This window comes from Lissotriton vulgaris, chromosome 3_1 (genome assembly GCF_964263255.1).
Source record: "Lissotriton vulgaris chromosome 3_1, aLisVul1.2, whole genome shotgun sequence".
Lineage (NCBI taxonomy): Eukaryota > Metazoa > Chordata > Amphibia > Caudata > Salamandridae > Lissotriton > Lissotriton vulgaris.
Window position 1 is genome coordinate 479,641,311 of NC_141689.1, and position 16,140 is coordinate 479,657,450.

General features: G+C 42.5%; 1 protein-coding gene across 7 annotated transcripts in view; it reads left to right on the top strand.

The window, feature by feature from the left end:
* Positions 1 to 16,140, top strand: part of MAST4 (microtubule associated serine/threonine kinase family member 4) — a 1,854,902-nt gene that overhangs the window by 1,494,419 nt on the left and 344,343 nt on the right. For all 7 annotated transcript variants that reach the window (XM_086960700.1, XM_086960701.1, XM_086960706.1 and 4 more), the window contains one exon: positions 10,221 to 10,275. In XM_086960700.1, the coding sequence (XP_086816826.1) occupies positions 10,221 to 10,275 (55 nt within the window). The remainder of the gene's footprint in view (positions 1 to 10,220; positions 10,276 to 16,140) is intronic.

The window sequence follows — 16,140 nt, forward strand, 5'->3', positions numbered from 1 at the left end:
CCGTGCAACCTAGGTAGCATGACCTACTGTATGCTCCTCTGTCTGACAAAGAGTGGGGGGACATGCATGAAGGGGCGAAGGGGACCTCAACGAATACGAGACTCAAACTGCTTCATTGTAATGTAGTTCATGGAGTATACCTCACTCTAACTATGTTGATTGGAATTTACCCCGGCCGTCTATCTGGCTGTGCACACTGTGCTTAGCATGGGGCAGATATTTTACATATTTTCTGATGGTGCCCTGAACTAGACACATACTGGCAGGTAATATTAGGAACCCTGAATCAGTTTCCAAGGATGGTTGCCTGTGTCTGCTGGGAATGATCCATGCACAAAAGAAAGAAAAGCTTAGAAGGAGGTTCCTTCTTCTGGGTTTCGTACTCGCTAAACGGAGAGTTGCCATTAGGTGCTTGTCCCCTTTCGCCCTGAGAGTGGCTGATAGGCTGCATGATATGGCTGAATGGGCAGGGGCTGAGAAAAGCCATATGCGAAAAATATGCAGAGATAACATGTCAGCAGGTGATCTGCAGGCCTGGGCAGCAGTTCTTAGCGAGCTCCTGGAGCCCCTTTGAGCTGTAGGATCAGTGCTTAATTTGTAAAATATGAAGTGCCAGGGCTCTGACCCGGAGACCACTCCAGCTTGCACCCCCCATCGCCCCTGTCATCGCTGCCCAAACAACTACTAATCATCTCTCTTGCATGTAAATGCAACAGTTCAGATTATTCCAGGTCCCCAAAGCTAAAGGAATGTCTGGGGAGGCAGGCATTAGTAGCTTTTTAATGTACACTGTTTTCCTAAACAACTGCTATACTGCTCAGCTCTAAATTACATTAGCAGTGCCACCTTGTGGCAGACTGCCCTAATAGTGGTGTTGACAATTAGGTGCCGGTGCCGAGCACCGGAAACCAATTAAGTGCCGGTGCTCAGCACTGGAAAGTTCCGGCTCAAATTAAGCACTGTGTAGGATGGTTGTAAGGGTGGAGAGATAGGATGCTGGAATACGGGACTTCAATTGATATTCACCTATATTATGAATGAGCAATAGGGGGCAATACTCCCATTTGGCACTCACATGAGGCGAATTCCTTTGAACACACTATAGTCTATATATGTGTTATAGTAGAGCATGATGCGAAGGGAGGGTGGGTTGATGTTTTTATCTTACACAATATACTGCTGTGATAACTTTGTCACTCTTAAATGCCAATAAAACTAAAAATTGAAAGAACAGTCACATTCTTGCTCCTGAAGTCGTTCCTGCACCCAATCATCGTTGCGGTCAAAGTTTTGGGGTAAATCGAAGATAAAACACTAGACACACACATGGATGATTGTCCCTTTCCACCACTCTCAAACCACTCTCAAACTATAGAGAGGGAACAATGGCACCACTGTACTTCCAGGTCAGGTCCTCCCCAGACGAGAAACAAGCACCCTGGTACTGGTTTCAGCATATCACCCCTCATCAGCCAGGCTAGCTTGAATCCAGTGGCACAGCGAGAACGTCCATATGCCACCCAGGCTGCATTCAAACTGGGGTGGAGTAGTGAGCAAATAAACAATGGATTAAACCCATATTTGTGACTGGGGTGAATGTTTGATTTGTTAAGCATTCCGTCCATCATCTGTTCTTCAAAGGAAGGCTGATGCTCATGGACAACACCACCACCTTGTGGTACTGCAGTAAGCGGAGTGGGGTATTGGGCCGTGTGCCAGGAAGCCTTGCACCTCTGGAACTGGCTGGACCGCAATGGAGTTCTCTTAAGGTAAACCACCTAGTGGGATATTTAAATGCCACAGCAGACCAACTCAGCCACAGGCTCCTAGCGGATCATGAATGACAGTTTCATCCAGAGATGGCACAGACCATCTTCCAGCAATGGGGAGAACCCTGTGCAATGCAACACTTCTGCACATTGGAGTTTCCAAAGCCGCTGTCATTTAGAGACACCTTTCATCTAGAGTGGAGCTCAGGACTCGTGTATGCCTCTCTGCCACTGCCTCTCCTGCCCTGAGTTCTGAAAATCATTAGGAATGACTGGGCGCTAGTCATTCCAGAAGCACAAAACTGGGCCAGGAGAGTGTGGTACACAAACATCCTGGGCATAAGCATTTGTCCTCTGATTAAGCTGCCACTTCGGGAGGATCTCTATTGCAGTAGGGCAGCAGGTAGCACTTTGCATCTCCATGCTTGGAGACTGAGCGGTGACAGTTGACCTACATTTTGAGGGTGTTGTTGTCATTTTGGCTGTGAGGCATCCTTCTATGAAATCAGTGTACGCCAGCCTTTGGGACAAATTTGTGGATTAGAGTGACACTGGGCAAATTGACCCTTTACAGTTTCAGCTGTCTGACGTTTTATTGTCCTTTCTGTCCCAAGAACAGCATGGGTTTGCTTTGGTACTATTAATGGCTACTTTTGACTCTTTTAGCCTTCCTAAGGTTGGCAGATGTACTGGTGAGGTTTTTGAAAAGTTAGCAAAAAATGTTTTCCACTAAAGCCCTCTGTGATTCCCCAGAGGGACTTCAACTTGTTTCTCGCATTTTCGATATGCACCCCTTTTGAGCCATTGCAGTCACTCATTATGACTTCTGACCTTAAAGCCAGTCTTTCATGTCACCAAAACATTAGCTAGACCAGTGAGCCAACTTCTAGCTCTTTGTGTCAATCCTCATTATAAGACCTTCTTCCCTGGTAAGTTAGTTTTGAAAATGTAAGCTTCATTTCTACAAAGATAGAAACTCCCTTTTATTTCCTCCAGGCTATCACAATTCCAGCATTATTTGCTTTGCTTCATCCCTTTAGGAGGAAGAGCAATGTCATTCTTTGGACCCAACAGGGAACATAGAGTGGACGATTAACTTTTTTGTAGGGTTTTCCACAGCAAAGAAGGGCAAAGCAGTGCAAAAATGAGCCATCACCTGATGAAATGTTCTCCTTATAAAGATATGCTATGCACTAGCGAAGAAGCAGTGCCCAGAAGACTTGTGGGCTCATTCAACCAGGGCCAAGGCTGCTACCACTATGCTAGCATACGGAGTGCATGGCTTAGACATCTAAGAAGCGGCTATGTGGGCATCAGAACACACATTCGCAAAGAACTATTGCCTCAACAGTCTAGTTCATTGAGGAGGACATTTTGCCCACACAACTTTTTGGTGCGAGACAGCTCACAAACCCACCAACTTGGCAGGTACTGCAAGGGTATATGTTCACAAGGTAATGAATCTGTGGTTAGAAGTATCCACCAGAAGAAGAAGTTACTTACCTTCTGCAATGATCTTTCTGGTGGATACTCTAACAGCAGATTCCTCATCGCCCCTTAACCCTATCTCCGTATTCTGTGGAATGCACTCTTTTCCATCAAAAAATCTAATCCCACTCTATCAGCACACGGGTCATACCCATTGCTGATGGGCTCTGGGTCTGAGGGCTTAGACAGCCTAGAATGCAACTGAAGTCCGTGCTCCTGGGTGGGGCTTCTATAGAGCTCCGCTTGTAACTTCCGCAGTTGAATGACGTGGACATGGAGCCGCACAACGCCACCTAGCGGCCTGAAGGAGCAAGGCTCTCAAAGTCTCCAGATACAGTCTGGCACATGGGGTTTACTCGCAATGTGAGTACTTTGCAGTTAGAGTATCCACCAGAAAGGTAGTTGCCAAAAATAGGTAACTTGCTCATTTAGCAGATTTTCGTCTGAAATTACAGGTTACCATTACAGATAAAACTGAAACCCCATCATCACAAAATAATTTCCCTCAATACTTTATGGCGAGAAATAAAGTTGAAAGCAAACCATAACAGTAACCGATATACACTTAAATTAGTGTTGTTATTATTTTGAGCTAACATGGTCTTGGTACCCAGCAGCTAAATGCTGAATATTGAAACAGGGAACTAGTCCTCTAATCCCGGCTTGCACAGCAGACCTAAAATGTGATCATGGGCAAATGAACGCAGACCTTGTGCCTCCGTTACCATATCTGCCAAAAGGTAGGAACACGTATGCTTTTCGTTTCGTAATGTGTTGTGTAAAAGCAGACACCTAATTATACAGTTTTAATTAAATACAAAAATACAAAAAGGTCCAGGATAAAAAAACTCAATATATTGAAAAAGTAAGCTCTTTTCACAAAATTGCCCTTTGATTGCTTCCTGAATCACTTCAGCTGACAGTAAAGTACTCTTATGAAAACTCTATGAATTAGGTACCTCAGAGGCACGCCGCACTGAATTCTGAATATTACTGCCTAGCAATTTTGTCATACATTATGAAGGTAATATGGTGCACTGAATCTCCATTAAATTGCAAATGCTGATATTTCTCCTTTTTTTTGCCAGTTCATTGTAATTTAAAGTTTGTCCGCTGATACTGTTTGTTAATAAGCCAATCTTCCAAATCATCTCAACTTCAAGTACCAATCTATGTAGCCATGGAAATGTGAAATTGGGCACCATGCACAGACAGAAAAAAATGATTTGCGGTAATTCTGGGTACAGGAACACAACATTCATCATTAAAGTTAGAACACGGTTTTCATTAAAGATTTTCTAACCATTTTTTCTCCTACGGAATTATTCTGTTTGGTCAGTGCCAGGCTTCTGAGAAGCACCCTTTGGGAGGATTGCAGTTTGCAGTGTTTTATCTATAACCTCCATTCCATATAAATGCCTTAGATTTGTTAGGATGGTAATCCACATGCATAATGCTCCGGTTATACAGTTTATATTATGTATCGACAACTTTAAATAGCATAAAGCGCAAGCTGAAATGTTTCTTGGCATTAAGAAAATATTTTACACATCTTAATTGTATTTATTTCATTGACTTAAGGTGAATTAAATTGTGACCGGCATGCTGACCTTCCCTCTAAGCAGTAGTTAATAAATCCACGGAGCTATTCTGCTACTTCAAATCCGATAAATTGTTGTGTTTAGCGGTTGTGTTTTTTTCTTTTTATTTTGTTTATCACTTTTATTCTGCGGTTTTCTGCGCAGTGAATTAAATAACACTATCTCAGAAGAACCTTGACCGTCTCCTACATTAACTCAACTCTTCCAGAAGTTGTAGTTCAGGCATTACGCCACCTTAGAACTGTAATTCATTTCTCGTGTAAGGAGTAGGGCGGCTGAAGCAAAGACACGCTTCCCTTCAGATGTTGCTGCTAAGTGCGTGCAGCGTGCGTCAGCAGGCCGTCTGCGCCTCAGCAGTAGGAGCCTATAACAAGCCCCAACGGAGATGCCCTCTTCACCGCGAGCAGTCACCAGCCGCATCACTCAAAGCCCGTGCCTCCTCCATTTGCAACGCTAAACAAGCCGAGAACTGACTGCTGCGAAGCCAATGTGCAAATCTTTGCGCGTGGCAGCTCTTTTTAGGAGCATCTAGACGAGCAGCAATTGTGAAAACAGAATAGTGCTGTCAGTACCTGTCAGGCGCGTGCCCAGGGGCGTAACTCAATGACGGCCCCCTGAGTTTTCTATATATTACAGCTATTCATTGAGCTTCTGGTGAGAAGCCTGCGCGCACCCTTCCCCCTCAAGGTTTGGAAGCCCCCTGGAAGATTGGGGGGCCCATTTCCCAGCCACCACTGCCTGTTTGGTAACAGGCCTTGAAGTTACCTTTTTTATTGTAACACTTTTTTTTCACATCAACTGCTGGCCTGGAAAAATAGGGCATATGTTACCACATAAATTTAAACCGATTAGGAGATGGTTAGAGTGATAGCCGGTTTGTCAGACTTTATCAGCGCTGGAATGTGGGGGGACCCGTGGGATCTATTTCTGGACTGGATTTGGGATCTGGCCAACCCAAGGAAACATGCTGAATGTGTCCGGTGGTCATTCTCCAACACTAGGACACAACCCAGCAGCGCCCGCACAATGTCTGTATTTCGCCTGGAACAGCAAAATGCGAAGGGGCTCTTTCTTATTTTTAGTCGCACCCGACCCAAAACATACCCCTTCTTCTGTTGTAGTCTCATCCTGGCTGGGCGCGTCTCGAGCCCAACACCTGGATGCCAATGCAATGGAAGAGCACAAAGCCACTCGGGTTCTAATCATGATTTTACAAGTAGAAGAGAAACTATTGGAGGCAGGATTTTAACTTTGTTCATCCCCCTACGTAAGAGATGTGTATGTACTTTAAGAATGCCAGATGTGTGTCTATATTTAAATCACACCTACCATTTTTCCATGTATTTCTTTTATAAGGCTACTCATCCAGGGTAGCATGTCAGAGAGCTTTACTCACACATAGGCACAATAAATAATCATAAAAAGTGTTTAAATCATTGTACAGGAAATGTTACATAATTCAAGGAATCGCATTTTGTCCATACTTTTAGACATTATGGCCCACATGCATCAAGCGTTTTTGCATTCGCAAACGGCACGAATCGCAAAAATCGGCCGTTTGCGAATGCAAAAACCCTACTTGGGATGCATCATTTTATTTTCATTTTTCGCAATTTAAGAAATAGCAATTTTTTGTGATTTCTCAAATTGCAATAGCGTTTAAGAAATCGCAAATTTTGCGATTTCTCATTTTGCGATTCCTTAATTGCGAATTCGCAAAATGAGAATGCCTTCCCATTGATTCCTATGGGCCTCTAGGCCCATAGGAATCAATGTAAAGCGATTCGTTATTTGCGATTCACAATTAAGGAATCGCAAATAAGGAAAATTAAGAAATCGCAAAAACTTTTCGATTTCTTGATGCATAGGAATTTGCGATTCCTAAATTGCGATTCCTTAATTTTCGCAATTTAGGAATCGCAAATTCCTACAATGATGCATGTGGCTGTATATGCCTTGCTCACACATACATCTGTCTCAAAGTAAATATCTGGCCATGGGTAAGACAAGGTCCTAGAAGACACAGATCTCGGTGCATCCATCACTCCTGCTGCTCCCCTTCTCCTGCGATAGTCCTGAACTAATGGCTGCCGCTTAGGAAGCCATGATGTTGGCAAGGGACAGTGATGCCCCTATGCAGTCCACTATGCAAGTAAGCTGCGCACCGGGAGGACACATAACAGTTTTACTCAAATAGAAAGGTAAATGTAATAATAATCTATACTGTTGCCATGAGTGACGAGCTGACATAATCCTTTCCATGAGTGGCTATGTAATTAAGAGTATGGCTTAAAACATCCTTAAAAATCCCATGCTACACATAGCATGCTGTTTGACTTATATTTTTGTGACTCTGCTGGCCCATGGTTATGTGCTCTTCCCAAAGTTCTATTTTTCAGTCTTGTCAATGTTCAGCTTTACTATGTCATGTAGGCATTGAACTTGATCTGCGTACGAGGTGTCTTTTCCGTGAGGGACAGAATGAGTTGCATGTTGTTGGCAAAGAAAATGCATTGATGCTGTGAGATCAGATGATGGCTGTTAAAGGGAGAATGTATGCATTAAAAACAGTGTGGGTGGATCCTTGTGGAATTCTGTAGGTGAGGTCGCAGGTGCCTGAGGTGTACAGTGCCAGGCTGACTAGGTCCTTTCCGTCATGAAGGAGCAGATCCATTGGCGTGCGTGCCCTTGGATTTTAATGTTGTGCAGGCGTTGGATGAGGATGGGGTGGAAGAATGTGTTGAATGCTGCGGAGAGGGACAGGAGGATGACGGCCACAGTGTCTCCTCTGTCCAGAGTAATGTAGATGTCATCTGTGGCGGCAATTAGGCAGTTTCCTTACTGTGGTTGGGTCTGAAACCAGACTTAATGGTGTTGAGGAGTTCGTAGTTATTGAGTTATTTTTTCTCTAAGACCTTAGCCAGCCATGGTAGCAAAGAGATTGGTCTGTAGTAGACAAGCGTTGAAGGGTCAGCAGAGGGTTTTTCAGCAATGGGAGGACAGTTTTGTGTTTCCAAGCATCTTGGAAGGTCGCAGAAGAGATGGAGGCATTCAGGATGAATGTGAGCATGGAGCTGCTGGGTTGCAGTCCTCTGTAGTAGGTGTGGTGGGGACAGGTCTTCGCTGGGGCCCCTACGTGATTGGACATCATGATGGCGGCGGTTTCTTCTGGGGTGATGTCCAGCCTTGTAGTTAGCAATTATTCTTTGGATAAGATCGGGCGGCATTTGCCGAGATTTGTCTGGTCAGGTTGAAGTTGCTGTGAATGGCATTGATTTTGCTGCTGGAGAATGGAGAGAGAGTGTTGCAGAGGACCTGAGAGGACAACAGCACTATGGGTACCTTAAATAAAAACAGAACTGTTGGGTTTGTCAATGGTTGTAAGCTGTACCATATAAATGAACACCCATATTTTTTTTGCTTATAACTAGAATTGAAAATGTTTCAATTCTTGAAATATGAGACCATGAATTAAAAACCACTATGGCTCTATAAGCTGTAGTATCTTTCAGAATTTCTCAGAAATTCCTGTTCTGCCCTTCACACCACTTTCTTCTGCAGTGTCTTACTCTAAGACACATACCATTGTTCTCACATCTTTCTGAAATCCTCTATTTGCATCTCACTCACACTTTCCCACAATTACCATCGGTACATGACCAATTATGAATCTGTGCCCTCTGCAGAGAGGCCACTGATTGGTTGTGCACATAGTCAAGATTTCCATGACCCAATGACAGGCACTGTGAGAAACTTGCACTTTCTTGACTTAAAAGCTTTCTATCTTTCCCCGCCATAAACACCATTCCACAACTGGAGGTGACTCAATTGAAAGTATGCACCTTATAATAGTCATGTGTAGCATGAAAATAAACTTACAGAAACACACCACCTTGAAAAAAGCATGTACTCTTAAGGAATGCAAGGTGAGGTAAAACATATGAAATGTGAACAGGGATTGCATCACGGACTTACAAAACCTTACAGGTTTTTATACTCCTCTTTGACATAGCTGCCTTTTTGCCACTTATGGACATGAATATAGAGCTAGATAGGGACAAGTTTCAAGGCCTGGTTTTAATTACTGCCAGGTCTGAGACCCGCCAAGACTCGGCCCACTTAAAGTGTTGTTGGTCCCTCTTCGCCCCTGTCCTTACCCATGGGAGCCAGCCCTCTGGCACATCCCTGGTGCAGTCATATAAATGGTGGACTGGATAAGAATGTGCGTGCAACACCTGGGCTTGCACCTCTGGTCTTCCTCCTGGCCCCAAGCCCGTATGTGAAGTAGGACTCCTAGCCTAATTAAATCAGGCGCGCATTTTTAAGTTGGACATCATCCGATATTATCTCCTAGGCAAAGGTCGGGCTCCCAGACTCGCCTACTTATCACGTGCAACTGCAGTGGGGAAACCGTCTGGTGTACAGGCCGAACCGGACAGCAAAAATCACGAGGCCTCCATGAAATAAAACAAAATGTTCGGCATTTCTTAAAGTAGAAACGCATAAGGTGCTACGGAAACAAACACATGTAACGTGCTGGTGTACGTGAGACGAAACGGCAGGTGCTTTATTTCACCAGCTCTTTAAACGGTCAGAGTATGCCCCTCTGAATAGGAAAACACTCACCGACTCCTTTCTTTGTGAGCCGCGCCTCGCACAGCAAGCGCACGGACACACGAGCCACCCACCCAGCTATTCAAGTCTAGTGGGTGCTTATTCACCCACACCCAAATGAACCCCTGAGGTGTGCCTAGCTGCCCGTACCACTCGTAAGGCCTTCGCTTGCGCACATACAGAGTGCAAAGCAGTAGTCCAGCCTTCCCCCAAACACAGGCACAAACACACACAGCACAGTTACATCACATTTAATATAGCAGTTGAAACAAACCGCAAAATAGAATTTAGCACGGGACGCTGCAAGTCCTTGTTACTCTCGGGACACCTAGAATGCCAAAGCAAATAGGTTTGGCTTTAATGTGGCAAGAAATGCAGACCCTACCTGGGTTAGCACATTAAAGCCGGACCTATTAGCTCTGCAAAAGCGTGTATCTTACTCACAAAATGTGAGCCAGTGTGACCAGGAACATTTCTGTAGTATTCTATCGTTGTTTTCAGTGCGAGGTGGAAGAATGTTCTTACCAGTTTGTTCTGTGTTCTGTTTCGAACTTTGAGCTGGGTGGGATATTGAGGGGCAGTTGGACGACGGTTGAACAGGCTGCCAGTTATGTTCTCACCTGCTGCTGTCATTGGAATAAACTGCATTTATCTATTTACCTTTATGTGCCTTTATCAATTTCTTGATATGTTTTAATTTATCTTTTTTCTTCATGACAATGAGCATTGCTGTTGTTTATCTTCACAGGAAGTAGCCCACAAGACAGCCCTAGAAACTTCTCCCCGAGCGCTTCAGCCAGAAGGTAGGAACTAACTCCATGTTGTCTGTACTTGTCGCCATCAAGTGAATGCTCTTTTCTCTCATTTATTATCGAGTTCTGCGCCCATGGCCGAAGAAAACGTGCTCGTTTGGACCATACACCGTGACCTTAACACGCCAAGTAGCTGAGGTGGTGTGTTCTAGAAAACAACATTCAATATTACTGAATGAAAATAATCCTGGCTAGTTAGAGCACGCATCATCTCTGCTTCGATGCGCGTGTACCATGCTCATATAGATAGTCAACATTTGAAAAAAAAATCCAGTGTCACTTTGCTGCACAGCTATCAATTACTTTCTTGAAAATTTACCCAAAGCTCCGCTCATGCTGCCCAACCCACATAATTAGCATAATTTAACTCCACCTACTTATCGTAGTGCAGATTATAGGGTCTACTCAATAAAGCGAGAATTGCAGGGAATTGAGACAGGAATTTCAAACTTCAGGCCAAAGTAGCTGACTTGGAAACATTCTCCTGTTAAACTGCATTGGAGAACTTTTCCAACTCAGCTACTTTGGCCTAAAGTTTGAAATTCCTATTGCAATTTTCTGCAAGACGCTTGGCAGGGCTAAAAGTTCAATTGCTGGGACTGTCCCAGGGATAGTGAATTATCCGGCACAGTCTCCAACTTGCGAGACTGCCCCGGCAAAAACAAGACAGTTATGTAAAGTAGGTGAGCAGCGCACTCTTTTAAACTAGATTCTGTGATTTTTGTTCGATAGGTGTGCAGTGTTAGAATAGTGTCTGCAGGACATCTATGCAATACTACTAAGGAAGTGGCCTAGCTCCAAATGGGCAACTAGAACTCTAACACGCATCAACCAGTTGCAATTTAATAAAGTAAATTCAATTTAATCCATCCAATTGTACAATCCAAATTCAAATAAAGTTTCTGTAAATGTTCAAAATTTAAATCTCACAAATAAACATGAGACCTTCTAACAAAAATCAAGATTTCGGAAATAATCAAGCATTATAACTCCGTATGGCCATAAGTAAAAACAATCGTAACAAGCAGTAACTCCATAAACGTGACGTTTTACTCCCAATGTATCCAAATGTTCTGCCCTGTGCGTGGAAGCCCTCTTCAATATCATAGAAGAAAAGCCTCAACAGTAAAAAAGTACTCGTAGTTACACTCGTGTTCCTAACTGAAAGAGACTAGGTGGCTTCTTGAACTGATAATCTGAATTAAGTATAAAGTAACCGAGAGCACTCCGTTCTATCACCGTGAACGCGGTGATAGAGCGGAGTGCTCTTGGTTACTGCTTGTTACGATTGTTTTTACTTATGGCCATACAGAGTTATAATGCTTGAGTATTTCCGAAATCTTCAAGCAAGTTACAGGCAGCAACATCTCTGATAGTAACCCCTGAAGAAGGGACAGAAGTCCTGAAATGCATTGGGTTGGGTCTTCAAAAATAATCATTTAAAACTTGATGCCATGTATAATTGATTTTTATTAGAAGGTCTCTTGATTATTTGTGAGATGTAAATTTTGAACATGTACAGAAACTTTATTTGATTTTTGGATTGTACAATTGGATGGATTAAATTGAATTTACTTTATTAAATTGCAACTGGTTGATGCGTGTTAGAGTTCTAGTTGCCCATTTGGAGCTTGGCCACTTCCTTAAAAACGGGACAGTTGGCAGCTATGAATATGCCATGGCACACTAATAAAAGAATTGTATTACACAATACGAGATACACGGATAAATATGCAACTATTAAAAACAAGTTGCGATCCTCTAAATCGTTAAATCCACAATTTCCATAATTCGCACTACATGATCAGCCCAGTGGAAAGGCAGTAAAGGATAGAAAGGAAAGATTTTCATTGATTAAATAACAGTCTATAAGACAATAGACGTCTATTGTATGTACAAAGTAAATCAGAACAATAGAATACGAGTATGACCTGCTTCTGATTGCAGCAACAAAAGTGAAAATTCTGTTAGCTTGTTTCTTTTACATAGCGGTAGGGACCATAAGCTAGCTGGCCATTTTGCTGTGTTAACAGACTTGTTTTACTAAAATGAACAGTACTGTTTTGAATGGACATGAAAGAAAAATGTCTCTTTGATCTGTGGTGTAACTTATTGGTTTATGTGGGTGTACGTAGAAAGGTTATACTAGTCTCGAAATACCTTAGTTTTGTTAGAAGTGTTAATTTCTTTATACAGCATTTAGTATCCGCTAAAACTCACATCTAAGTTCCTGCAAGACAGGTATTTGCATAGGATCACATAGTATGCTAATATGTTGGTACTAGGATTCAAACCCATTTTAAGAATCAAGCTCTGCGCAGATAAGAGTTTCCAAATTTGGGTTTATTAACATGAAGAAAAGGATCCCATCCACAGGAATCATACAGACACGAAGGAGGCCCAGCTTCAACTGACAGCCTCTTACATATACATTTGAAAGCTACTGGCAACAGGAGCAGAGACCTAGAATGCCACACATCTCCCTCCTTTGCAAAACAGAGTAAAGCAATAAACGAAATGGATACAAGGATAATGAAAATGAACATAAGAGAAAATCACATAACATAAGCAATACATTTACTGTACATAAAAGTATGTGGGATTGGAAGATACCCTTGTGGACCTACGTACAGTGCCTGAAGCCCTGACAAATCCCTTTGAGATTCCAGAAGTGTTATTTAGACCACCAGAGAGATTAGTGTTCTTTGAACCAGCAGGCAAATTTTTTGGACCACTATAACTGTTGCACGAGCTGGTACCAGAACCTTCGTATAGTGGATGAAAAGGTACCAGATCATCTCTAACAACAACCACTCTGTTCAAGTTCCATAAAGGGTGATCAGCAGTTTTGACTGCATTCTGAAAGATCTTGATAACTTGCAAAGGTTTAAGTAATGTTGTAGAAGAGGCTCTTCTATAAAGATTCTTAATTAGAACCCAATCTCCCACTTTCACAATAGTCTCTTTCACACTCCTTCTCTGGTCCTTAAGCTCCTTGCGAGCTACTATTTTATTTGATTCAGTAAGTTTCCAATCACGCTCATCACAGCTCCCACCCTGAGTAAGTCATTTACCCATGTAGGTGCCACCAACATGTTGGGACGTCTTCCCCTGAAAAGTTCAAAAGAGGTTTTCTTAGTTATGGCATGAGGGAACACCTTATAAATTTCAACCTTCTTAAAAATGTTATTACGCCAGTCTGACCCAGAAGATTTAGCCATCTCAATCGTCTCTTTAACCCCTTCGGTGCTCATGACGAGCTCAGCTCGTCATGAGGCACAGTGCTCGTGTGCTCATGACGAGCAGAGCTCGTCATGACCACACCCATTTCTATTAGGGCCCAGCACAGGAGAGGAATCTCTCAAGCAGTCAAGGTGTTAAGGACATGATTGAAGTATTCTACAATTCCGTTGGTTTCAGGATGGGATAAGGCACACTTCTTGTGCTTAATGCCATATTGAACTAGGAACTGCTGCATTTCTCTGGTGACAGACTGAACACCATTGTCAGTTTTCACCTGCTTAGTCTTTATGCCACGTGTAACAGTTCTTTCAGGCCATCTGGTGAATAGGTCAACCAGAACAAGAACATACCACTCTGAGCCATTGGAATGAACAGGACCAAAAATATCCAGTCCGACTTCCTTCCAGGGACCATCAGGGCGATCTCGTATATCCATCGGTTTAACCTTTGGCTTGGCAACCCTCTCACTCAAAGCACACTGCACGCAATCCCTGGTAGAGCGCTCTACCTGCAAATCCATTCCTGGCCACTAATATGACAACCTCAGTCTCTCTTTGGTTTTCGACATCCCCTGATTTCCAGCATGGACCAAATCAAGAAGATCGTGCCCAAGGACAGACGGAGGAATTCATCTCAAACCTCTCACAAGTAGACCACCTTGATCTGAGAGTTCATCCTTGACATGCCAATATTTTTCTAACTCATCATCACCCTTGGGTTTGGTTTTCCAACCAGTCTTCATACGTTCCAAAACCTCAACTAACACACTGTCAGAAAATAAAGCTTCAACCCACCTTTATCGAGTAATACTGTCACACTCTATGCCACACACCATATCTTCATCATTTTGTATGCAATCATCAGATGAAGTTTGTTCACCAAAATCAACCAGATGTGACAAAGTATTCGCAAACTTGTTGTCTACTCCAGGCAGGTACTTAATTTCAAAACCATAGTCTTGCAGACCTACAACTCACTTGTTGATCCTACTAGATACAGCATCAATGCCTTTTTTTAAAAAGATTTCACACAGAGGCTTGTGGTCAGACCTAACTTCAAACACATTGCCCCACAACAGGTTTTGAAGTTTTTTAATGGACCACAATACAGCGAGAGCTTCTCTTTCTATAAAAGAATATCTCAATTCAGCTCCCTGCAGACTCCGTGACAAAAATAAAATTGTCATCCTGACCTCTATTCTTTTGAAGTAGAACAGCACCAAGACTCTTCATACTGGCATCAGTTATCAAATACGATTTTTGGGGGTTCAAAGCAACTCAATTTGGGTGCAGTGTTCAATTTCTCCTAGAGATGACAAAACTCATCTTCACTTGCCTGGTCCCACACAAATTCACACCCCTTGTGTAACAATGATCTCATCTTGACACAGAGAGAGTCGAAACCCTGCACAAACTTGCTATAATACTCTACCATTCCTAAGAAACTCATCCAGGGAGTGAATATAGTTTGCGAATGTTATTAACCAGATCCGCCTTGAGCATAACACCCCCCGCAGAAATGGTGGGACCTAAATAATCAATAGATTCTTTCCTGAATTTACACTTCTCAATTTTGACTGTGAGATTATGGTCATTAAGTCTACCCAAAACGTCCAGAACTCGTTCATCATGCTCTCTATTGTCTCTCCCATAGATCAGTATATACCCTTACTCCGGTGAGATTTTTTAAGACATTTTCCAAGGCTCTCTGAAAAACCGAAGCTGCTGACACAAGACCAAAAGAGAGTCTGGCAAAGCGAAAGGTGCCAAATGGAGTCACAAAAGGGTGTAAGATCTTTGGAATCTTCACTCAATTTAGTCTGATGATAAGCAGATTTAAGATCTACGGTACTAAAGACTTGCACCTTGAAGTAGCATCAACAAATCTGCAATCTTTTGCAGTTCAGTTCAGTTTTTAACGTCTTTATTTCGATTTTTCATCATAAAAGACACATATATACAGAAAATTTACATTGTCTACAATGGATACAACAGAGTCATAACGATATAAATATTTAAATACATATAATAACCAAATCAGAAAGAAAAGAACAAGACAAAATCATTAAAAAAAAGACAAGTGAAGTTAAGATCTCAATTAAACATACATATAAAGACGTCAAGGGAAATGGTAAAATCATTGGAGCATATATAAAATTGGCAGATCGTCAATACTATTAAATTCATAGACCAAAAAAACAGTCAGGGAACATGGTATACAGGTTGTTTAGATCGTGATTTATGAACTGATTGACTTAGACCTTATCAGCCAAGCCCACCCGAGGAATTTCGCCAATCCTATAGTTAGCCATTCAGAAGTATTCGTTTTCAAGGTGTACAATGCTTCACTACTCACTCGGGTGTTTAGTCTAGTACATACAGGTTTCAGCCACTTATTACGAGGTTCGCAATAGGCAGTACAGACAAATAAAAAATGGCCTAGTGTTTCTTCACAAACGGCACAACAGGGACAGAAACTTGACTCCAGCCTCTGCCAGCCGCTAGTAAAGGCCCTCAAGGGCAACGTGCCCACACGGAACTGATGATATAGTTTCCTGTCTAATGTTTTAAGGATAACATCCCAATATACTTCTTTATTGGGAATTACTTTGTG